This window comes from Ciona intestinalis, chromosome 2 (genome assembly GCF_000224145.3).
Source record: "Ciona intestinalis chromosome 2, KH, whole genome shotgun sequence".
Taxonomy (NCBI): domain Eukaryota; kingdom Metazoa; phylum Chordata; class Ascidiacea; order Phlebobranchia; family Cionidae; genus Ciona; species Ciona intestinalis.
In genome coordinates this window covers 4,314,672-4,338,621 of record NC_020167.2, presented here as the reverse complement: position 1 = coordinate 4,338,621, position 23,950 = coordinate 4,314,672, and the positions used below count along the sequence as shown (strand labels likewise).

The 23,950-nt window shown below is 36.0% G+C and overlaps 4 protein-coding genes and 2 non-coding genes across 10 annotated transcripts in view; 2 read left to right on the top strand and 4 right to left on the bottom strand.

Moving 5' to 3' along the window:
• The window catches only part of LOC100175730 (coronin-7-like), a 42,575-nt gene extending 38,430 nt beyond the window's left edge, over window positions 1–4,145 (bottom strand). The window contains exons 1-7 of the mRNA XM_002128036.4: window positions 3,918–4,145; window positions 3,146–3,242; window positions 2,369–2,517; window positions 1,749–1,938; window positions 1,416–1,492; window positions 731–865; window positions 245–327 (exon numbers count right to left, since the gene is read on the bottom strand). Coding sequence (XP_002128072.1) covers window positions 245–327; window positions 731–865; window positions 1,416–1,492; window positions 1,749–1,938; window positions 2,369–2,517; window positions 3,146–3,242; window positions 3,918–3,977 — 791 coding nt within the window. The 5' untranslated portion in view covers window positions 3,978–4,145. The remainder of the gene's footprint in view (window positions 1–244; window positions 328–730; window positions 866–1,415; window positions 1,493–1,748; window positions 1,939–2,368; window positions 2,518–3,145; window positions 3,243–3,917) is intronic.
• Window positions 4,146–4,490: 345 nt separating this feature from the next.
• Window positions 4,491–4,563, top strand: trnar-ccu. Its single transcript has one exon. It is a non-coding gene; the product is annotated as a tRNA-Arg (tRNA).
• A 40-nt stretch (window positions 4,564–4,603) lies between these two features.
• LOC100183555 (cationic amino acid transporter 2-like) lies at window positions 4,604–10,226 on the bottom strand. The gene is made up of 10 exons (XM_002123108.5): window positions 9,645–10,226; window positions 9,409–9,585; window positions 9,083–9,227; window positions 8,491–8,702; window positions 8,045–8,210; window positions 7,220–7,517; window positions 6,731–6,897; window positions 5,925–6,417; window positions 5,594–5,702; window positions 4,604–5,321 (listed from the first exon to the last, which is right to left on the bottom strand). Exons 1-10 carry the CDS (start codon window positions 9,721–9,723, stop codon window positions 5,260–5,262), a joined length of 1,908 nt encoding a protein of 635 aa, XP_002123144.2. The 5' UTR covers window positions 9,724–10,226; the 3' UTR covers window positions 4,604–5,259.
• A 982-nt stretch (window positions 10,227–11,208) lies between these two features.
• On the top strand, window positions 11,209–11,281 carry trnar-ccu. The gene has a single exon. It is a non-coding gene; the product is annotated as a tRNA-Arg (tRNA).
• A 215-nt stretch (window positions 11,282–11,496) lies between these two features.
• On the bottom strand, window positions 11,497–18,840 carry LOC100178049 (probable protein phosphatase 2C T23F11.1). The gene is made up of 6 exons (XM_002127895.4): window positions 18,327–18,840; window positions 17,903–18,052; window positions 16,651–16,790; window positions 14,437–14,662; window positions 13,825–13,970; window positions 11,497–12,445 (listed from the first exon to the last, which is right to left on the bottom strand). The coding sequence occupies exons 1-6, from the start codon at window positions 18,427–18,429 to the stop codon at window positions 12,227–12,229; spliced, it is 984 nt and encodes a 327-aa protein (XP_002127931.3). The 5' UTR covers window positions 18,430–18,840; the 3' UTR covers window positions 11,497–12,226.
• Window positions 18,841–20,790: 1,950 nt separating this feature from the next.
• The window catches only part of centd2 (centaurin, delta 2), a 19,722-nt gene continuing 16,562 nt past the window's right edge, over window positions 20,791–23,950 (bottom strand). For 4 of the 5 annotated variants that reach the window (XM_026840607.1, XM_026840609.1, XM_026840608.1 and 1 more), the window contains 2 exons: window positions 22,826–22,979; window positions 20,791–21,689 (listed from right to left, as the gene is read on the bottom strand). In XM_026840607.1, the coding sequence (XP_026696408.1) occupies window positions 21,261–21,689; window positions 22,826–22,979 (583 nt within the window). In that variant the 3' untranslated portion in view covers window positions 20,791–21,260. Of the gene's footprint in view, window positions 21,690–21,889; window positions 21,973–22,401; window positions 22,510–22,825; window positions 22,980–23,950 lie in introns of all 5 variants that reach the window. The other variant, XM_026840610.1, reaches the window with a different exon arrangement.

Genomic DNA, 23,950 nt, shown 5'->3' with positions numbered 1-23,950 from the left:
TTTATACAGTAACCTGTAGTTAGAAGGATATAAATACATCACACAATAAACATGATTGATATAACATTAATTAGTTATTCCATATGTAGTTAATCTTATGTTTGGACTTGTTTTTGCTCTAACAATGTTTTAATTTTAGTCTCACAGCAGTCGTAACCATTCACAGCTTTACATAGAAATCTTATATGTATTATTATTTAAACTATAAACCTAAGCTTTAGGCAATGAAAAACCACACACTCACCCAGTAGAAGTTCCAAATTCAATGGTTTGAAGGCAACTTGTTAAGTTTCTTGGATCCCAAGCTTTCAGTTCTCTAGATCTTGACTAAAAATTAATAAAATATTAAATTATCAAATCAAGGTGGTAGAGAATTACAGGAATATTATGACTTTTTTGTGCCATTTACAATATATCTTTCTATCGCAAAGTGTTATTACAATAATGTTGTATTATTTTCTGTTAGAGTTACAAATGTCAGAGTAGTACACAAAATAAAAAAGGCATAAAGTCACAATACAATGACAGTCATTATAACACGCGACATGTTTAAAAACTGTATAAAATAACCAAGTGAAAAAAGGAGTACCCTCTACTCTACTGCATGAAACCAAAAATAAATAAAATTATGTTTTTTTTACTCCTTATTCGTAAAACAATGATGGAACAGTTATATTTGGTTGTGTAAATCAAATGTAACTAGAAGCATTACAACAATGTAACTACTCACTGTAGTGAATCCGGTTGTTGCAAATTTCTCGGAATCTCCGAGACAAATCACTCGCGAATCCTTGTGATTTCCATGAGCAGCAGTTTCAACAACCTGTTGGCCAACCCTTGGGTCTGCTATGAATAACTTCTTGTTCTAAAGATTAAAAAGTCAAAAATAAAATCATATTCATATTTCAAAATAAAATAATATTCATGTAGTTTGTTTCTAAACCTTAAAAAGTCGAAAACAAAACTATTTTCATGTAGAAACTATCGATAACCAAAGCCATATTATAGACATGTAAATGTAACTATGGTTTCACGCAACATTTCATTGTTGTAACTTAATGGTTAATACCATTTTGCCTGAATCAGTAGCACATATAGTAGGGTGGGGAAAGACATGACATCTTTAGCACATGATATACATATATCCTAATCGTGTTTTAAACAATTAACAACGATCTATGGGAGTCGTTAGGATACCGTTTTATAATTCTTTGAATGATCTTTGTTTACTACCAAATAGGCTGAGAAAAAAGAATGAAAAGAATATATTTAATAACTTATAAACCTTTTTTTAACGTAACTATATGTCCTCTTTTTGTTTTGTTACTGTAATAAAGGTTTCACTAAATAACGTCAGCTTTAGTAATTGGTAATTCAAACTTTGTTATTAATTCTCTGGGATTACATCTACTTACTTTACTGGTTGCTGCTATTGTCTTTCCATCATAAGACCAAGCAATTGACTGTAATGTGTCACTGCATACTTCACAATCTGCAGGTTAATAACATTACATAACATAATTTATTTATCTCTTCCAATACAGTAGCAAAGATCAGGTTAATTAATACAAAGAAGAGAATGAAATTAGCAATAAAATGACAATAGTTATACACACACTGCAGGTAAAAACTGCTTAAATAAAAGAATGAGATAAAAGCGAGGCTGCCAAACTTAATAAATTTATTTTTACATGAGCATGGCAAACTGAAATGTGCGATACTATAGTAATAACAGATAAAACACTTACTAAGTGCCACATCTTCTTGCTTCATGTTTAATAACTTAATCTCACCACCCGTTGCCAAAGCACAGAGTGATTCAGCCACCGGGTGATGTTGCAATACTTCAGGGCGTTTTTTAAAACCTTTGAAAACAGATGCAGGGGAATAAGAGCCAGAATTCATCACGCCAGAGTCAGGAATTTTCCAAATTTTAACCTGAAAAATAATTTTAAAAATACAGATTTTCCATGACTAGTGTATAAAGTGCCATCTTTATAATATTGGTCTATGAAAAAACTATTTACCAGTAATTCTGGGGGGAGTTACTTTAACTGCAGCAACTGATCAATATGAAAAAATACTAATATGATATTTAAAACCCAATTAAAAACATTAAGCCCACTCTGAAAAATTTTCAATAAAAAGAAATGACTTAAACTTTTAAGGATGTATGCCATGAAAACGTAACAGACAAAAATCAAGCCCAACCAATTTTTGTAGATATATATTTCGCCTAAATGGCACCGTTAGTCTCATTTTTAAATAGAATGACTTAAACTTTAATCCTATAGGCGAAAACTCTGTAACCCTGCTTAGCATATATGTCGGATGGCACATTTTCCAAAACCTCATGATTGTAACTTACAGTTGAGTCATCAGAAGCAGAGAGAAAGGTGTCGTGATAAAATGGTGAAAACTCAATGTCCGTTATGATCCCTGCATGGGCGGCCAGCATAGGATGTTGACCCTTCCTTCCACAATCATCCACGCCAAACACACCAAGCTTGCCACCTCCTGCAAGCATGTTTGAATAAATTATATTAGTAGGGAATTTGTTCTGTCTAATGTAGAGTGCTTACCCTTTAATTATACACTTAAAAGATGCAGAAAAGAATGAATGAATGAACAAATTAATGAATGAATAAAAGAATATACCTTATTAAGCCTGACATGGAGGTGAAACGTCAGCTGTTACAACCGTTACAACTATTTCAAACACCTCATGAACACTTACAAGTTACCACATGATTTTGTAGGTGGTTATTTTTGAATGTATAAAAAATTAGCCAACCTATTGCCTAGGGATCAAGGATTTTAAAAGATTGCTGTTAAGTGTCTTGCCCAAGGAAAAAGATGCCCACAATTACAGCAGTATTGGGCTTAAAACCAGTATGTTCTTGGCTAAAGGCACCGCCCTAGAGGCCTATCCACTTAGCCAGGGCACCCCTACATTACTTTTCACATTACCAATTTATGAAGTTCAATATCATTTTTTATATTGCTTATATTTTTTTACGAAATACAAATACAGTGTTTCTACATTGACCCATATTTTAGTTAAATAACCAAACATATTATTCTAAAACAAAAATTGCCTATACTTTCATATAAACTATATATCATATATGAATACAATAAATACCTGCTCCCCCAAGGTTGCATACGAAGAATTTTGCTCCACAGCTTACATGGTTCCCATAAGACACTGGTGCTTCCACAGAGACATCCGTGATACACAGCTGTATTTAAAACAATGTAAAATAATAAGAACTTGATTAGGAATGTATGAATGAATGTAACTTGCTTTATTCTCTAGTGGTCAGAAAAGAACAGTAGTTATAACACAGGTTTTTGTGTTACAGCTTACTTGTTACCAAGTATGCTACTTGGGAAACTATTTTGGGGGATTTCTGCATTTTTGTATATGTATGGCTGATAATTTGGACAACCCATTAGTGACCACTAGGTTAGAGCAATTGTCGTTAGGAGCTTTGCTCAAGAACACTTACCCCACACTGGTGGCAGCGACAAGCCTTGAACCCATTACCTCCGGGTTATAGGCAGGCGTGCTAACCATTTTGCCTTTTATATTTAAATAAAAATTACAAAAATATATATAAACATATGAATCTCTTATGCGATTTGTTTAAAACGCAAAGTTTTTTTTATGAATAAGACACACAACAACGACATAAATACTATGTATTGTATTGGTAACACTACATAAGTAGCCTATGATATACGAGAAATAAAATATATATATATCCTAAATTATATATTATAAAAATATATTACAAATACCAAGTAAATTAGTTATCAATTTCCAACAGTCAACAACAACATTGAACCGTTCAAATTAGGAGTAAAGCACCAAATGGGAAAACATTTGTGTCTAAAAATGTATGCTATATTACCTCTTTCTTCGGCACTTTTGCGACGCCGTTCTTGTATTTTGAAGATTTAAATCGATGCATAATGTAATAACAAACGTAAAAAAACCAAAGCTTATGCAAAATTTAAAGAACAGACTCGAAAAACGTACAGTGAGTACAAGAGAAAGTAACAAATCGAAATCTGTACTGAAATGACTTGCAATCACTAGTGGGAAATACCCGGTTTCGATATTTCCGGCATCCGCTCATATTGTTGCATCATAAAGTAGTCTGTTAGAAACGCTATGCTATGTTTACATTTTCTATTATAAACTAATAGGGCGCGGTAACTTTTTGAAGTTCTAGGTTTAGGCAAACATATATATACAATTTACCGTTTTCTTGTTATATAAAAAAAAACTAGGCCCCTAATCGCGGCAATTTTAGGAGTTCTAGTACCGTAGTAAGCGGAGTCAACTGTATGGGTTTATCTCAACACAACTTATATATTTCAATACGTTTAAATTTCGATTGGTGCTACATCCGCTTCATATAAACAGATATACAAAAAGTCCAGTAATTATTCGGCACCAACGTCATCTGTCCAAACAGTAAGCTTCGGTGGCCTAATGGATAAGGCATTGGCCTCCTAAGCCAAGGATTGTGGGTTCGAGTCCCACCCGAAGTGCTCCGTCAATACTTCCATTTAATTTACATTTTCCAATGAAGGATTAAAACAAATATAAAGCCGCTATTTTTAAAAGTAAGCATGTAAATGTAATAAACAAATACAGAAGAATTATTTGGTTTGCATGCAAGACGATTTTAAGACAAAGATAATCCGCAATTTGATTTAACGACGAAATGAACATTTTTATCAGCAGTAAAACACATTTTGACCAGTTAAATCGGGTATAAACCAGGTCTTTAAATCGAAAATAATATTAAACTAGTACTGTGGGGGAAGATGGGATACTATTAGCACCCTTATCCCATTTTTCCAAAGTAGTTTTAACAATTAACAGTGCTCTTTTAGGATCACAAGGAAACGCTTTTTCACATTTCTGTAAATATTCATTGTTTACTACCAAATGGGACGAGAAATGATAACAAAATCGCGACCCATTTTGCCCCACCCCACTATATATACTGTACTATTACAATTTAATAAATAAATAAAAGCCATAATGTTTGTGTCGCCGCATCCACTTCATTTGGGGTTAGAACAAAATATAATACAATATTGCACCTTACGATCACAGCCGATGGACGAACAGGGCATGATATAAATATGTACTGACGATCAATAGGTAAACCTATGGTAAATTTGGTTGTCCGCAGAACCAAAGATGTTGTACCGTTTCGTTGATGGGACCACATTGCGTTAATCGGTTTGTTTTCTGCTTTTGCTGTGTCTGTACCCATACCCAAAATAGATGACCAGTCCTGTAAATATTGTAATAAATATATAGTAGTTTGGATGAGACGGACACATTTAGCTTATAATGTCCAAATAACCTGATCGTGTTTAAAAAAATAAACAACGCTCTATGGAAGTTTTATAATTCTTTGAATGTTTTTTTTTGGTTTATTACCTAATGGGACGAGAAAATAGAATAAAAAGGTGTCTCATCTTCCCCCAACCTACTATACATATATTTTAACGAAGTTCTCCTGATGTGAAACGCGTAATTTACTTAACACGGAACCCAACTTACCAATTGACATCCAGATGGCCAGACGTATCCACGTTAGATGCTGCAGTTTAAACATCAAGATAATATTAATTATGATGCTAGTGAACGGTACAAATGGAACGAACGGAACCTGGAAAATAAAAACGCTTTGTACGTATCCACAAAGAAACTTATATAAACGTATAACATAAAGGTAGCGTAATAAAAAAACGAGGGAATACGTTCGGAGCCACCGACATACTCAATACATGTATGGAGTAGGCCATAGTTCGGAGCTTCCATATTTTAGCGTATAAAGCAAAAAGAACAATTGTTAAATAATAATGAGTTAATTTATTAATAACATGCATACCTTGTACGTTTTAATTGTTTCGTCTTGCTTGAACATGCATATGAATAAGAGGAAGAATTTAGAAAGAAGAATGAAGATGACGACCAGGCAGACAAACCACGCCTCCTTTAACTTTTTAAATCCGAACAGAAACATTGCTGCTGAAATTGCTCCAAAGAAGGTCGCGAGCATCAGTGAATAAAATGGAAGCACTCCGGGTTTAAAGTTTAACGTCCACGCAAAATACTTTCCAAACGGTGAGGTCATAATAGAGTCTTTGATGACGCCACAATGATGTTCGTAATCTTCTAACAACAGCTCTTCTTGGCTTTCACTCGCACTTTCTGCGTCCATGCTTTTATCAAGCACTGTTTCGGCGGTGTAAGAATCACGAAGAAGCAGCTTCGTTTTCGCGTCATTGTCTTTCCCATTTTTCTTGGATTTTAACGTTGTTTCATTTTCCCTGGCTGAAAGTTCGGTAGCATCGCTGTGAGCTGCCATTTCGGCGGCCAACCTTTTAAAGTGAAAGCTATTAGATTCCTGTTAGTGATAATTAAATTGGGTTATATATAGTAGGGTGAAGAAAGATGGGACACCTTTTTCAATTTTTTTTTTCTTCCAATTTAGTAGTAGGCTAAACAAAAATTCAATGCATTATAAAACCGTATTTTCTCACGACTCCCATAAATCGATGTTAATTGATAAACACGATCAGACATTTCGATATTATTTTCTGAAGATGTCCCATCTTCTCCCACCCTTTACTATATATGTAATTTGCCGATGTCACAACAAGGACAGTTCAAAATACAAAAAATTAAACTTACTTTGCTATTTGGTTTGGTTCGTAGCGCAACTTTATAACGCAGAACGCCACGAATGTACAAGCCAACAACTGTCCAATCGAAATAAATTCAACCAGAGAGTGAAGACTGAACACCAACGTCATGATCATACAGAATATTCCAGTGACGACGGTAGATATGACAGGCGTCTGTATCAAGAACAATTTTAAACAATAATACATGCTTGATTGCTACACGTTATTTATATTTAGAGTAGTGTATTTGTACCATATATATACTGGGTTGGGGTAAGATGGTACATGTTGTAATTCTAGATCTTTTCTTGTCACATTTGGTAGAAAACGAATAGTATTCAAGAATTATGTAACAATAGCTCTAAAATAAAGTAGTCAATTGTTAAAAACAGAATTATAAAATATTGGATATTATGTGTTCAAGGTGCCCATCCAAAAATATTATACAACTGTCGCGAATGCTTTTACTTTTCATACATTCCAAGCAGACACTTACTCCTGTTTTTTCGTTGACTCTCTTGAACCAAGGCATAATTAATCCATCATTGGACATGGCGTAGAAATACCGCGGAACCACTATCATGGCAGCAATGACGGTAGTCGACATGGCTGCCAGTGCGCCGAGAGAGACGACGTACTTCGCCCATACCCATCCTCGCTGAGCGTACGCAGTGGGAAATGGTGCGGTTATGGAGATGTCATACCATGGAACCATCAATGTTAGAGATGCTGAAGCGCTAATATATGCAACCGCTGCTACCGAAATGGAAATGAGGAGTGCCAATGGTACGTCTCTGTTTAAAATGTATTAATAAAATAAATCTGAATTTTATATAGTAAAGTGGGCTGGGACATGTTTTCATTCTCTATTCTCGTCCCATTTGGTAGTACACAAGAAGTATTTACAGAAATATATAGTAGGGTGGGGGAAGATGGGAAACCTGTAGCACATAATATCCAAATGCCCTGACCATGTTTTAAAGAATTAACAGCGAAAATAGAATGAATAGGTGTCCCATCTTCCCCCACCCTACTGTATAACCGCACCCCGCGAACATAATATTAAAGCGTTGTTATTGTTTACGATCAAAAAAATACAGCAATACTGTTAGATACACCGCAGTCAAGAATACCATATATAATATAGAATGGCGTCTTTATACAGACATACTCTTTATATATTTACCAGTAGAATGTTTTGTTATTGTTCTTCTGTAAAAACAGTCTGCATTAATCATTAGATTTCCTGTATAGTAAGTAGCGTCTACACTTCGTTATATATATACTGTAGGCTACGGCTGTTATGAATTGAAGCAATTACCTGTTAGGATTGATCGTTTCCTCAGTAACTGATGCCACAACCTCATAACCAGTATACGAAAATATGAGCGTAGCAGCTCCACTTATTGTACCAGAAAATCCATGTGGGAAAAAGCCACCGCGTACTGTAGTCCAGTTCGCCCATTTAGACAAGTAAAGTCCCGTACCTGTTACAGTAAGACACACAAGTTAGCTAATACATTGTAAAGATAAGAACACATATAGTTATTTGCTCTAATGTACGTTTGTACAAATTATTTTGACCCACATACTACTATGTTATGACAATTTTTAAGTGATTATTTTTGTTGTTTATACTTTTTCTTCATGGCGCACAGTTTGGACAATCGATAGAAGCACACTGTCTTGGGACAATTACAGTTACGTTTTTTTACCAAAAACAAGCATGTCCCTAAAATAGGCCTATACAAAAGTACACATACTTACAAAATATAAACACCACTATGACAAGGTTTAGTGCTGCGAAAGTGGAAGTGAGCCTTGATGTGAATTTGACGCCAGTTGCTACGATGATAGTCACAATAAGGACGATGCCAGCAGCAAAGAAATCAGGATATTTAGCCACGATACCGCCTGGCATCGGCGCGTGAATTAAAAGATAGTCTCGCATCTTATGGCCCAACAGGGAGTCGAAATACCTAGAGAAAGAAAACAAGTATACAGTAGGGTGGTGGAAGATGGGACATATTTTAACTTAATTTTCGCGTCTCGTTTAGCAGTAAACAAAAAACATTCAAAGAATTATTAAACTATATCCTCACGACTCAAATAGACCGTTGTTATAATTGTTTATAACACGATCAGGATATATGGATATTATGTGGTAAAGGTGTCCCACCTCCCCCACCCTATTACGAATAACGCTAGCCTGTTGTGAGTTTATTCCTACGAAAACTCAAATTTTCGTAAGGTATGCTTACATAACTAAGCTTCTAACAGAATTGAGACATATTTATACAAAATTTAAACTAAAGTGTCATTTTTAATGTCAGTGAGACTAAAACAGGTCCACACATACCCGCTCCAGGACTTGGCAACCGCAGAAACCGATACCGCATGTTCTAATGCGACATTCCAACCAATTACGAAAGCCCAAAACTCGCCGACGCTAATGTAGGTAAATTGGTATGCTGATCCTGTGACTGGAATGCGAGCAGCGAATTCTGGAATTGAAAATGGAAAATTTAACTGAAAAAAATAACTGCGTGGGAATTGCCAAACCTTTTAATGCATATTTAATGCAATAGGTAAAGCAAACGCAAAAACGGTGGATTTATGAAAATACCCTTTGACACTTAACTCCAGTCCCAAGCTACTGTAGATCATATTATTTAGAATCAAAACCTGCGTAGCAAAATGCCGAAAGCGCTGATGCGATGGCTGCGAACAAATAACTCAGTACGATCGAACCGCCGGCAAACTTGAGAGCCACTGTTCCTGTTAAAACATACAATCCCGCCCCAACCATTGAACCGATCGATAAAAACGTAATATCGCTGAAACCGAGGCATTTCGTGAGATCTGTAAATAAACGCGTATTAATTTTAAGCAAATTGACGTTTCTTATTCACCACAATTACCCTTTCGCATCATGTCTGTTGTCAGGTCCTTCTTCCTCAAGATGTTAGAAACAAATTTCGAAAGTCCGCCGGCCGCCATCTTTGTGGCAGAGGGTATATCCTGTATTCCGAACAATTTTCAGTGACAGCTTAAAATCGATAGCAGAACGCGTCGTGAAATATGCGCCGCGCTAATTATTAATCGAAGTGTCGTGTTTCCTAACCAACGTAATGCGCTCTAATGCCCTAAGCCTGAAATGCGCAAATTTATCAATGTCGCAAACCAACATGGTATTTCCAGATCTGTCAGCTATGACATACACGTCGAAATCTCCAAGGAATATCAAACACGTACTGCTACTGGCAATATATACGAGGATGCCTTTTAAAAATGTGCGTATCTATACTTGGGTAACCAACCTGTCTATCAAGAATTTTATTTTACAGAAATTTGTTGTAGTTGGGTGGGGTAAGATGGGACACCTTTTCAATCATTTTTCTTATCACATCTAGTATTATAAAGAGTGGTTATAGAACTATATACCCGAAGCCTCGTGGCTCTTAAAAGAGCGTTGTTGATTGTTTAAAACATGGTATTTGAGTACTCACAGTATCCTGTCTTACCCCACAAAACTATAAATGTCTATATTACAGAAACATAAGTATTTAACTGCATGTTCATGAACCTGTCTTTAATTGTTTACACCAACATTCCTGCTATGACTGAATATGTTTGTAAGGTAACGAAACTAACTGTTTCAACCACGATTCTTACCAGCTGTTACTTTCCACCTATTATCCTATCTAGTGATACACCAGCAGTTTGTTGAAATCACAACAAAGTATTTCCATCAATCACGCCTTTCCGTTGATTTGAATTTAAACTGACACCGTGTGTAAAACTACCTTACGTATTCTACTTGATATACGGCTTGTCACAATGACCTGCTACGGGGACAGGCTGCTCTGCTGAATAGACCGAGAGCGGAAATCATAGAAGGAAATTATCAGAGAGGAGCCTGCTAGCCAAGCAACCACTGTGCGTGCTGATGCTAAATGGCGTTTGAAATCCGTCTGGTTTGTTATTAATTGGAAGAAGGGTGTCTTTCCTAAGCGCATCGGCGTCGGGGAAAGCGCCGCGGGAACGATTATCGATCCAGGTTAATTGTAATTTTTAGGCTTGGGAGTTTTAACGTACGTCTAATTTGAAAGCAATCCATAATTTTATACAGAGCGGTTCGCAATAATGGCTTATTGGAAACGGACTGTACTAATAGTGAGAGAGCGATCTTCACGGCTAGCTGTAAGAAATCTATTCTAATCCTGGTTGTAAGGCTGATTGACTGGTTCGAGACCGAAACAGTAACTTGCCAGATCGAATTCGTAATTTGCGCACAAATTGAAAAGTATAAATAAAAATGGTGAATCGATCAACGTGGATCCGCTTTGCGACTGGTTTAAGTTCCGCAGTTCTTGTGTTAATTTAAATTCTTTAAATATCTTTGTCCTTAACAAAAAAAACTAAAATAAACTGTACGACCGCATGATGATAAAGTTTCTAAGAATGCCGGACCATTTTATAACCGCCTCGGTGGCCTAATGGATAAGGCATTGGCCTCCTAAGCCAAGGATTGTGGGTTCGAGTCCCACCCGAGGTGTAAGTTTTACAATTAAACCTTTATCAATAAAATTGAACAATAAAAATGTAACTGTCATCGTATTTAAAAAATCAATCACCATGGCAATTCCGCAAAATTCCGCGACCTTCAGAAAGAACTGTACAATAAAACACCGTTTTCTGCCAAGATTTCTGCGTTTTAACACACGACTATACATTACAACCTTACCTTTGAAAAAAGATCAGAAACGCTAAGGAACTTACACTTCATTTATTGATATTAGATGCGGGTACACGTTGTTCAAAACACAAGAGCAGCGAGCAACGAGGGGCATTGTTTAAGAATTCTTATCCAGTGGGCCTGGTTAGGCTATATGCGCCACTCGCATCACAGTGGTCAACCGGGTAGGGTTGAAGACGTTAAGTACCGAGAGCTACAGTAGAAACCAGCCTGGATAGAGCACCAACGGTATAGCATGGGTGGTTGGGAAAACAGCCGGTGAAACTTAAAGGTCACAGTGCTCGGTCGAAACCTCGCCTAAATGAAAATTTTGCGAGGAACTGATGGCAAGTGCAATGACGAACTTAGAGGCAACGTTTGGACCAAGTGGCTGAATAAGGCAACTGGTTTCGAAAGTTAACATGCACCTATGTTCAGCATGCCGCTTGCTGTGTATTATTCGGTGCTCGGAAAGCTGGTGAACAATATAGGGGGCTAATCTGAATGGCTTACAGCACAGAACTTACAACAACAAAATGAAGAGGAATATAGAACTGATACGGATTGAACTTGTTTTGGAAACCTTGTAGGAGCGTTTCATGTGACGTTATTTGCCTGCTGGGTAAGCTAGAATGCTGAGGCTTGCTGGTAGATTATCTCATCGTTGTGAGGTTATGTGAAGTCGGCATGAGGTTGTTTTGCGCATCGGCCACAATGGATTAAAAGAAAGTCCGGTGTTGTGTAGCTGGCAAGCGTGGAGTGAAATTAAAGGCAGCTGATGCCGCCTTTAACACAGTCAGGATACGAGGCGAGAAGACATGTCGGTGGAATTGGGTCTCTCTTTGGGACAGCGCACTTGCGGCACAGTTCCTCAAACGACCCGTTTTGTTTAAAGGCGACGATAAGCACCGTCATATTGTCGCATCCAACGCCACCGACCGCGCATTCCGTGGCGAGACATCGGTTCATTAGCTCTTCGCATATCTGTGATAAGCAATTAAGTTAAATACAATACATGTTTTGTTGGTGAGCATTGAAGAGACGTTATAATACGTTCCCATACTCGCTTTAACCGTTAGGCCACCATTGTCAAAACTAAAGTAACTGAGAACATGGAAGTTTCATGCTGCATTGGTTGATCAAACTCGTGTGCACAACCAACGTAACCAGATCTGTGGTGACAACGAAACGTAACAGAAAGCAAAAATCGTGACAAAAGGTTAATATTCTTCAAAACACAAACGCGAGGACAAATAAGTTGCATTTATTCATTTAAATTCCAAAGCCCACTCATATTTAAAACGTCATTAGAAAAAAAATTAATGACACGAACGAGTACGTAACAGTTATAAAATAAACTTTGCGTATTAAATAGTGTTGTAAAATTTCCGTACCGACTTGCGACTTGATTTATCATGATTATTATTTCTTTTTATTCAACGTTTTAATATTTTGAAATTTTACCAGACTGTTTCAAACGTCTGTGCGAATTCAAAACGGAACTTTTACGAAACCTGACCTAAGACATTTGATAGCGGGGAAAACCGTTCGTGACAGTTAAGTTATTGCAAAACAAGCAAATTGTATCAAGTTGTTCTATGCATTGTATTTATATAGAGTTGCATTGGATTATATAATGTGAAGCTTATTTTCAGAAAAAGTTGAACAGTTATGCTATCGACAGTTAATTTCCTAAAATGTATTACGTAACTCGTGCGTCATTACAACTTCATTTATTAATGCTAACATAGTGAGTTGTGTCTAACTACTTTAATTTTTTATTATACAACTTTAACTGGGCCATCCTGTACCAACAAAGAGAAACTGTATGGTAGAGAAATAGTAGCCAGCTATGCATATTTATTATTTAATGCATCATTTTGAAGCGTATGGACCTTGGACCATCTTGAACTTGAAACAGGGCAATATACGAGTATAGTGACATAGTAGTGACAACATACACATATTAGCACCCATTCTGGTTTAAAATCCATACAACTTTAATTAAAGCAACTTTCTTGCAATAAATTTAGTAGGAGACTGTAGAGTAGACTGTCATATTACTATATAAACCTGCAAAAGATATATGATGATTTTGCCCAAGCTTTTATCTACAATTCTACGCACACTTTTGTTTTTAAAGACTAACTTAATAATAATTAAATATAAATGGCTCATTTGTCCCTGGGTGTAGTGACTACTGACCACGCTTATTTTCTTCCAATTAAATGTAAATCTGTTTTACCTGTAAGCAGGCTTTAACAACTGTTGTTTTGTCGCTATACACTCTATTTTATTTAGAATATTTCAAAAATCATTGCTACGTTAATATTATTATGTAAACAGATTGCACCAATGCTCACCACTTCAGGATCCATCCGCTGGGCAAGTTTCTCACGAACAAATTCCACCACATCCTGGTTGCTAAGCACATCCCATATACCATCACAAGCAAGCACCACAAACTCATGATCTTTTGTGATTTCTTTCACGATCACGTCAGGATCAGCTGCATGAAAAACTTGGGTGTTCAATTTTTCACAAAAATACAACAATAGATGTATTTCGTATATATATATATATATATATATATATATATATATATATATATATTATATCTTATTGCAGATTTATGGTTACATTAATAGTACCTAGACAGGATTGGCATGACTGAAACAGCTTATATCCTACTTTTTAATAGTTGGTCATTTTTTTACCAATTGGAAAAAAAGGACCAATTTGAATTACATGAATGTAACTTGTATTTATATATCTTATTGCAGACTTTCAGTTATATTAATCATACCTGGAGAGAATGGCCAAACTAAATCAGTATAGATCCTTCATTTTAATAAGTCAGACATCTGACACCAGTTTAAATCTAAACACCACCATAATACAAACTATTTTATGTCACATGGTGACAAGTTGTGTGATATAAGATGCACAAAGAAAGTAATAAACACCTCACTAACCAGTGACAATCTGTTCCTCAGCAGAGCGGTGTTCATTTCTTTTAAAGACGAAATCACCGAGTGCCCTTGAAAGCGCAAGGTTCCCATTCACGCGGTTAAACTCGACAAAACCTCCGGCGGCGTTGATTCTCTTTAGCTCCCTCTCATGGTTCGGTTTATGATCGAACGAAAGAAGTTGAGCGTGTCCTCTTAAGCTTGCTACAGCTCTCGAGTCTCCTGCGTTTGCCTGAGTAGAAAAGAAAATACATTAGATTGTATATTCATTGGGCTTTTTATGGTAAATTTATCTTATAAGTACAGCAAGCGTATAAAGTAATAAAAAATTTATTTGTCTCATTAATTTAGGAAGCGTAGATTTAGAAATATTTTAAATGAAAAGACAGGATATAGCGACAAAACAACAGTTGTTAAAACATGCCTACACAGTTAAAAACACATTTACATTTAAGAAAAAAATAAGCGTGGTCGCTAGCAGACATACAAGCCATTTGTTTTTAATAAAGATAAAAGTAAAGTAAGGTCTAGCTGTATAAAACTGTTGGATAAATTTGCATATAAGACTGACAAAACCTTGAATCCTAAAATTGATATCCTAGTTGTGCCAATGTCACCTATAAATACATTAGTTTCATTAAATGCAGTCATTGTAATTAAACATCAGATGTTAAAACATTATCTTTGTAGAAGTGATGAACAGTGGTTATGTATGATATGCACCTTACAGAGATGTATATATGTTTATTGTGGAAGGGAAAGTATCAAAATAGCACTGTTGAATTAGTAAAGGTTAATACGGATTGAGGGTTACTTAGAAATGTCTGAACACAAACTTGATTTTGTCTTATCCGTAAACAACCCTATCAGTAAAATAACTTATCAGAAAAGACCATTTACAAAGCAATTTGTTTCAAAATCCAATAATTTTTTTTATTTTTGTTGGATTTATACTATATTACAACAATCAAAACTGTTTTTGTTTTTTTATGTGTTAAAATTACAAGCGGCGGAACTAACCGTGGGTCAGAATGTATTAGTTTGCAGCCAAACGACTAATTCAAAGAACTCTTTACATAAATAATGCATAAAGTTTGATGTGGTTTGCTTCTATCTTATAATGACCTTTGTGTTTTAACTCATTTATAAAATGCTCATTGATTTTAAACGTACCTTCCTGCTATTTTTATTGGTGGAGGTTAAAATGATAGAGCAAAAAATACTTTGACAACTGTGTGTAATATACTATGAACCTGACACATATTTTACCAGATTTTGGAACAAATTGGGATGGAAATGGAGAAAAAACACAAATTAGTTCTGTGGTTTACATAGAATGTTTTTGATATCTTTAAAAGTTTGGCAGTATTTAAAAAAAAAAACAGAAAATTATACTGTTGCTTTTCTTGTTTAGGTCGTACGCCACACAAAAGGACCAGACAGTTAGTGTTCGAACAGAGGCATCAGTTGATCAGTAACAAAAGTCATTGTGCGCAGCGAACGTGATACGCTCAGTGGTGGCACGAAGCTATTATGTGTTTTTGCTGACTTCATGACTTGAAAGTACACCCACAAATTTAAAATTAAAAAAAAAGCTATCCTAAATTTGACTGAAACACTTAAAAAGTTCATTTTGCTTTAGGTGTAACAGATAAAATGCTATTTTGTGGTAGCATCCTGAGATTCTGATACATATATGGTATTTATAACACAGGTTAGGGGTGGGGCACATACACCAAACATAATGATATGTGAGAGCTCAGGCATGTGGCCCTAACAAAGGAGCATCACACAAGGAATGCTTCATTAGCTCTGCATTGGAAAGGGAACTTCTCACGGCTCCAGTAACCAATACAGGATTACTATTGGGAAAGTGTTGCCATTACAAACTGTGTCAAAAGTTACAATAGCTTGGTGGGATTTTATTTGTAGGGAAATAAATTAAAATCTATGAAGGTCACACTCACACAATCCCAACAACAAACAGGGGAAATATTAATTTTAAATTTTTCTACATTGTAAAATGAAAATAAACAGATTTATGATGTTATGAGATAATTTTGAAACCAGCCCACCCCCACCACCACCAGCATGCAGTAAACCTTTTCTGTTCAAAAAGTGATTAGTCACGTCCATAGGTATACACACATACCCTCTTTTTACAATGCCACATTGTAAAGACTTTAACACCTAACAGCAAACATAGCACCTGTAACTTACACAATACATTTTATTTCCTTTGAATAGCACCGAAACTGATGTGCAGCCTGAAGCATCTTCCTTTCCAACTGATTCCTTCAATATGAGATCATCTAATACAAGGTAGCCTGCTTTACAAGCAGTCTGTATATCTCCGCGCCCTAAGAAAAAGAAAACAGAAGGCACCTATTAAAATAACAGTTTTATCAAACTGTTATAATATATCAATCACATTCTACAGTCATTCATTTCAATAGCATTGTGCAGTCAATTATACAAGAATGTAACATTTGACAAATACAAATGTTAAGGTAAATGTAGAATAACCTACTTTGTTTTGTTGAAAATGAATTAATGCGAAAAGAAAGAAGTAATTTGTTAAAAGCAATTTAAATGAATCTGACAACATTCCAAGCACAACACAGTGAAGAAATTTTAATATTTCATGACCCTGCTAAATTGCTCAAATCGGGAAGACACTCATAAATACATAACAAACCAGGGTTTTAGATTATCAAAATAACTTTCTAACAAATACAGTGACACACAAAATTGTATATATGGACTAATTCGGCAAATCTAATTTTAAATATATATATATATATATGGCCTATAAATTAAATCCTTTCTTATGCAGTACCATAGAAAACTGATAACAGCAGTAAAACTGTATAAAATATTATACAAACTGAAACAGGTAGCATTTAAAGTTTTATGTAGGTGGTTCTAGATGTGGATTTTATGCATTTCCATTTCCACCATCCTACATTCCTACACATCATGCACTAAATGTACACAATGTGCTGACATAGCACATCCACCAACCACAGGCTTGTGACCTTTGGTTTCATTCACACAGCCTGGGTGTGTTAATACTCAATGGCCTAAAATAGTATTCCTGAGGAAATACAGACATGTGTTCATAGTTACACAACTTTAGAACTTACCGGGTGTAAATATTAACAGTAGGCTAATTTAGGAAATATAAAATTATGCCTGGGGTTCTGATTTAATATATTAAGATCAAATTGAAAATTGAACTGTTTTAAGAAGAAGCTTTTATAAACAAAAATAAGAAGGAAGAGCTTATTTCACTCTTAGTGGGTCAAATTCAGCGATAAAAACCATTAATTTATAAAACTTAAGTTACAACCACTGTCCAATGATCATTAATTAGTACCATTATTTTATAATAATATATATATAATACATATATATTATATATAATAAATAATATTAGTGATGAACTACTTCTATTCACTTCTGTACTCACTATATGCAGAGTGGTTAACAATACACGAGTCGAGATGTTTGGCCGCCACCTGTGCAGATGCCTGACCACCATGGCCATCAAATACTGCAAAGAAATGAGTGTCTTTCTCATCATTAAGACATAGCTTATGTACATGCTCATCTTCCATGTCTGGTTTCATTTAATTGGCAAATTAAGGAAATGAAATATTTGAGATTTGATAAAACAACTTTTAAGATTATGAAAAAACTGTATAAATATATATATAATACTGAATAAGGTATACCAATTTATGTAGCATGTAGCACCAAGAATAAAAAAAAACACATATAATTTAAATGGAACATAAATAATAAAAATGTGTGAATATTATATAGAATGCTACTCATATTTATTTAAAAACTTAGCATTATATGGCTATGCTATTGTGATGATAAAAGGATACTGATTCTCCATCCCTGCATACAAGAAGCTCCAACTTTTAGTGTATGATTTTCATCACTTGAAGTTTCTTTCTTCGTCACCGGCTCTGACAATGTTTGTCCCATATTGACTCGCCTTAGTCTAGTTACAAATTTGAGATTAATCTGCAGACTTTGGACGAAAAGTGTTCTGACACTCGTGATGGTTTGGTCGGTGACTTTGACACTGTTTAAATCTCTGGTAAGCAAGTTTTTCTGTGCAGAAATCACTTGCTTGTTGTTGGGCTCACTTGAACGCCGTAAAAAACTTTTGGGTTTTTTGGGAGCTTGAAGTTTTATTTGCTTTGCTGTAACACCAGATATTTGCTTTCCTTGCAGATGTAAGTTCTGAGTAAATGCTTGATTCTCGTTTGCTCTGGCAGCTGAGGTCCACAGCTTATTTGGGTCACGCTTAAACAGACAGGTGATTCCAGAAATTTCTTTTGATATCTTGCTAGCTTTGCTACTATGCTGGTTGCTATCATTACAATCCTGAGCAGAAAATGTGGAGCTTTTTCGGTTATGATTATTTGGAGGCATGACATGTACAAACAGAATACAAATTCTCCAAATGGCACATAGCGCAGCACAATCGCGAATACTGTATTAAAAAAACAGAGCTTAGGTCAAACGCGCAACACCTGTACATATGTTCTCCACCTCAGCTGAGAGATGATTAAATTCCTAAGAAAATATACCCCATGTGTGATTCCAACAGGAGTCAAGCAAACAACAAACGAACAGTTTACCAAACGCATGTATATGGTCATGCCTGACCAACTTAGAGAACAGAGAACAACATATTAAAAAGCGCTTTCATTGAGTAAATAATACACCCCACCTAGACACCATTGATATTGTGTCACCCACCAGATAAACAAAGAAAACAAAAGAAATACATCACAAAAGGTCAGTTCCTGTGAGCAAGTAATTTTCAATGGAGATTGCCACATAATTTAAATAAGAGCTTAAAAGAGTTAATAGCCCAACAAACCAGTTACGTTATTACAACTTAACTGCTTCCTTTATTATACCTGAATCTAAGAATAGATTTACCCTCTGAAATAATAATTTATGTAGCAACAGCATGTTTAGAATACAATAATATTCACGAATACACCCAGACCCAATGCAAATGTGTTTCAAGCTGAAGAACCATCACTTGCATTATAAACACGCCGTTTCTTATGTTGTTGATCAAATAAAGTAGGATTTCTAGAGCAGAATGAATTTAACTTCCTAAATTAAATACAAAACTTACACTACAGTATTTTGCATAGCGAGAAAATTAGGAAGTTGCAACATGGGTGTTATATTCCAAACACTTAAGAGTTATTTACCACAAGTTTAGCTTTCTGGTTCAACGTTATTGTGCTGTTTGGCTGACAATTCGGACAACCCATCAATGACCCATACGTTGAAGCAAAAAAAATTAATCATCTGGCCTATCAATACAGGTGCCCGCAAACAGTAGTTGCAATGCATTATGAAAAATAGAGACTGTGGCCTACCCTCTAGTTTAGAAGTAAGTGCTTTAACCAATATACCATGATGCCGGACAAGTTTTAAATTAACCCTAAAAGGTCCTAGCAGTTGATTGTTATTATTTATTTAACTAAAACAACTATAGAAATATTTTACAACATAGACACAAAGGTTTTTTGAACCTTCTCTTTCAAGATGGTGAATAAGCAAGTATTATGTTAAAATAAACAATTCATGTAATGGCACACTTTAAAAACAACAAAATAGTACTACCTGACCATAACAAGAAACATGTGATAATTAAAACTTTTACAGTTATACTAATCTTACGTATTTAAATACGGTTGGGATGGCAACCTATTGTTATCTTATTTATGCAATTTTGATTCGGGACAAATCAACGGCAAATTAAACCATTGCCTCGACCCTCGTCACCTCGTGTATCTGCACCGCATTCGCACGAATGTATACGATACTCGTGCCAACTCGTATCGAGTCGTATGTATAGTATACGTATCTAACGTATGTATACGATACTCGTGCGAACATCATACGAATGTGTTTGGGCGCAAATTAAAATTGCCTACAAACTATTCAGGTCCACGTGGTATAGTAACAGTCTTGAAATCTACAGAAGATTTGCTCGCATACAATCTTAACTTTCACAAAATTTCAAAACACAGAACGATCTTGGTTCTCGGGAATTCTTGAAGATTCGCATTACTTATTCAACCCACGAGGTGGCGATGTAAATTTTCGTCGTGCGTTGGGGTCGATATCAGGTAAGTATCGTGTTTTGAAACAGTGGACTGTGAACGGTACCAGACCAAGGATACGATACTAGCTTCTAAAAGAAGTGCTGTAATAAACCAAAGAAAGCTCTCTTTTTATGGTAATCCTTAATAAAGCCAACGTAACAAACTGAAACAGCTTAAAAACATTAGCAAAGAAACATCAAAGGTGTATCTGTTGTAACTTCACTTTATTTAAAAGCACACGGAAGCAATAAGGACCAAGTTATTTAAACAACTAAAATGAGTAATGCGGCGACTCAAGTCTTAGATTTTCGCCCTGAATTCGCATATGCGGGTAGCAAGGGGTCATATTTGGAATAGGGTATTTGATTATTGCACTTGGGGGTAAGCTGTAGTTTTATATAGAACTAAATCACAATTCACGTCTCGGTTGCGTTGTCCGTAGACGTGGTACGCGGAAGAATAAAATCAGTCACAGTAAAAAGGAACGAACATTACAAGCAAAATGAAACTGCGAAACGAGAATAAAAATATAAACTGGTTTCATTATGCGTCATCAGTTTGATTAGATACGAATTACACACAGTGGAAAAGCGTATGTTAAGTTTCAACAGCTGATCTTTATAGAAGAATAAAGAATTCACATTAAATCACTAAGCACCCTCTGTTGGAGCCTCGTCAATCATTGGTCGATTGTATGCGGCTTCGTTTTAACGTTCCGCTTGTTGGCGCTATGAGCTGTAACAAAGAGGGTGAACGTCGAGGCGATTGGCTATAACGGCGTTGACGTAGAGACGACGTGCGATCCGGTTTTCGATTGGGAGACGACGTCACAGATGACGAATTCATCCGCTGGCGGCGCCCGAGTGCCTGTCTGATATCAAATGATGACGTCGTCTTCGGAGAGCTGGGCACAGACGAACCGTGTATCGGCGACGCTATTCGCGTGTTGTTGGAAGGTGGCAGGAAATGTAATGACGATGTGGAGGATTCCTTCTTTGGAGAAGGCAAGTTCGCTTTGAGTTGTCTGCTGAGCATGGCGACGCATCGGTCACCGAAGAGACGGAGGTCATTATGGTAGGTGTTTAGCCGGGTGCGGAAAGTTGGCTGGAAGAAAAAATAGGTTGGACATTCAAAGTAATAAATAAAATACGATTGTAAATCAGTGAGGAGTGCGATATTCATATTAACGCATAGGAAATGGCGCTACGTGGTTTAGAAAAAAAAAATAACAAAATTTTAAGCTTGAAGCAGCAAAACTAAGAAAAGCTTTCATCACACAAAAAAAGAGTTGAAGTTTCACCGACCACGGTCGCTACTCCTGCGTTCGTTTCAAAAGCACCGACGAGAGTTCGTTCCGTAGTTTCAGGTCCAAGAAACCACCGCGTTGCTGTGGATAGTAATTTATAATGTTCTTTGTATGTTCCCAGTATTAAATATTTAAGGTTTTAAAGGAAAATATCCAAAATAAAAGTTATATAGTACTGTGAGGGAAGGCGGGACACCTTCAGTACATAGTATTCAAATATCCTGATCATTTTTTAAACAATTAAAAACAGCATATGAAAATCGTGAGAAAACGGTTTTATAATTCTTTGAAAGTGCTTTATTTACTACTAAATGGGATGAGAAAATAGGATGAAAAGGTGTCCTGTCTCTCCCCACCCTACTACATCTCGATTTTGTGGGAACGGGTATATTCAAAGGACTTAACAGACGGGCAAATTTTCGTACGAGACCAAAAAAGTAAATATTTGTACCAATGTTCAAATCAGTAAAACAGTTATGTAAAAAATATATGTATATACTTATGTTTTACCTGGCGTGTAATGTTGGCGAATGACGCTGGTCGGCGCTGGGTGATGCCTGTTTCGATGGCAGGCGTCGACCAGACGCTGTTTGGTGACGTAGGTTCTTCACCGTCCTCCTTTGCGACGCAATGATCGCAGCAGCAAAGCGTGAAAAATTAAAAGCGGGCATGCAAATTAAAATGGCGACAAAATTAACACTCAGCGATTAAACAAGTTCGAATTCGTTGACCCAAATTTAAGCTAATTTTACTAAATTAATAATTAATAGAATATTTTCGGTTAACAGAAATTAATGAATGATGTGTCTACGTCCTTTGCATAGCTTATATTTAAAAACGCCTGAAATTTGCAAAATTAACAAAGGAAAAAAACAAAGTTTAGTTTAGGGTATAAAAATGTCTTAGTCATTAAGAACTTCATAACAATTCTTACCGCTTCTTCCACTATCGTGTTGCTATCAAGGGCAGATTCGTAAGGAGGCTCTCGCATCGTGTCGTCGCTATCGCCGGAAGATTTACGCTGTTGCGCCACTTGACTGACAGCTTCGCCAAGGGCTTGTTGGGAAAGTAATGGACCTCGACGTGGACTGCGTTTTTATAGAAAAGGAAAAAAATATAAATCTTGTCTGGTTGTAGACTACTATGTAAATTATAGTAATATAGTAGGGTGTGGGAAGTCATCCCATTTGGTAGTAAACAAAGAACATTTAAAGACTTATTAAACCGTACCCTCACGACTCCCATAGACCGTTGTTAATTGTTTAAAACACGATCAGGATATTTTGAAATTATGTGATAAATTTGTCCCATCCTCCCCCACCCTTCTATATATGAATAATACTGTGTAATAGGAACTCATGTCACTTACTTATCTTGTCAGGTCAACGACGTAAAAAAGGAATATGTAACATATATGGGTAACATGGTAGCGACAGTCGTTAAAACACGGTGTTCGGTTTTATACACATCTTGTCCGCTTACGGGTAGCCACATACCTAACTCGATTAGTGATTTTTTTCCCTTTTATTCTGTATGCGGTTGAAGCTAAAAGACAATCCACAAAAAGTCATTGGGTTGAAGTACATTGCCGTTAGGTGCTTAACCAGTAGTACAAATGCTTACAATAGGTGCGGCATCAACCATCTAATCCCTTTTCTTAGACTACAGGTTTGCCGCGGCAATGTATAGTACTATGGGGTGAGATGGGACAGCTTTGTCACACAGGATCCAAACACCCTGATCGTGTTTTGTTTACTACTAAATGGGAAGAGAAAACATAATGAATAGATATCTTATCTTCCCCCACCCTACCATTTAGCACAAAAGGAAGGAAATTCTGGTTAATCGAACAATGAAAAGAATACATACTTTGTATCAGTGTTACGTCGAATGATAGTTTCACTAACTGGCTTGTCTTCTACTGGAGTAAGAGGTGGAGTAAAACCATCCGGGTGCTGCAAAACAGTTTGCATAAACAAAAAATGGAAACAGTAAACAAAAAATGACACAGAAAAACAAATTACAATGGTTTACAATTGTTATGCTGGTTTGAGGAAAT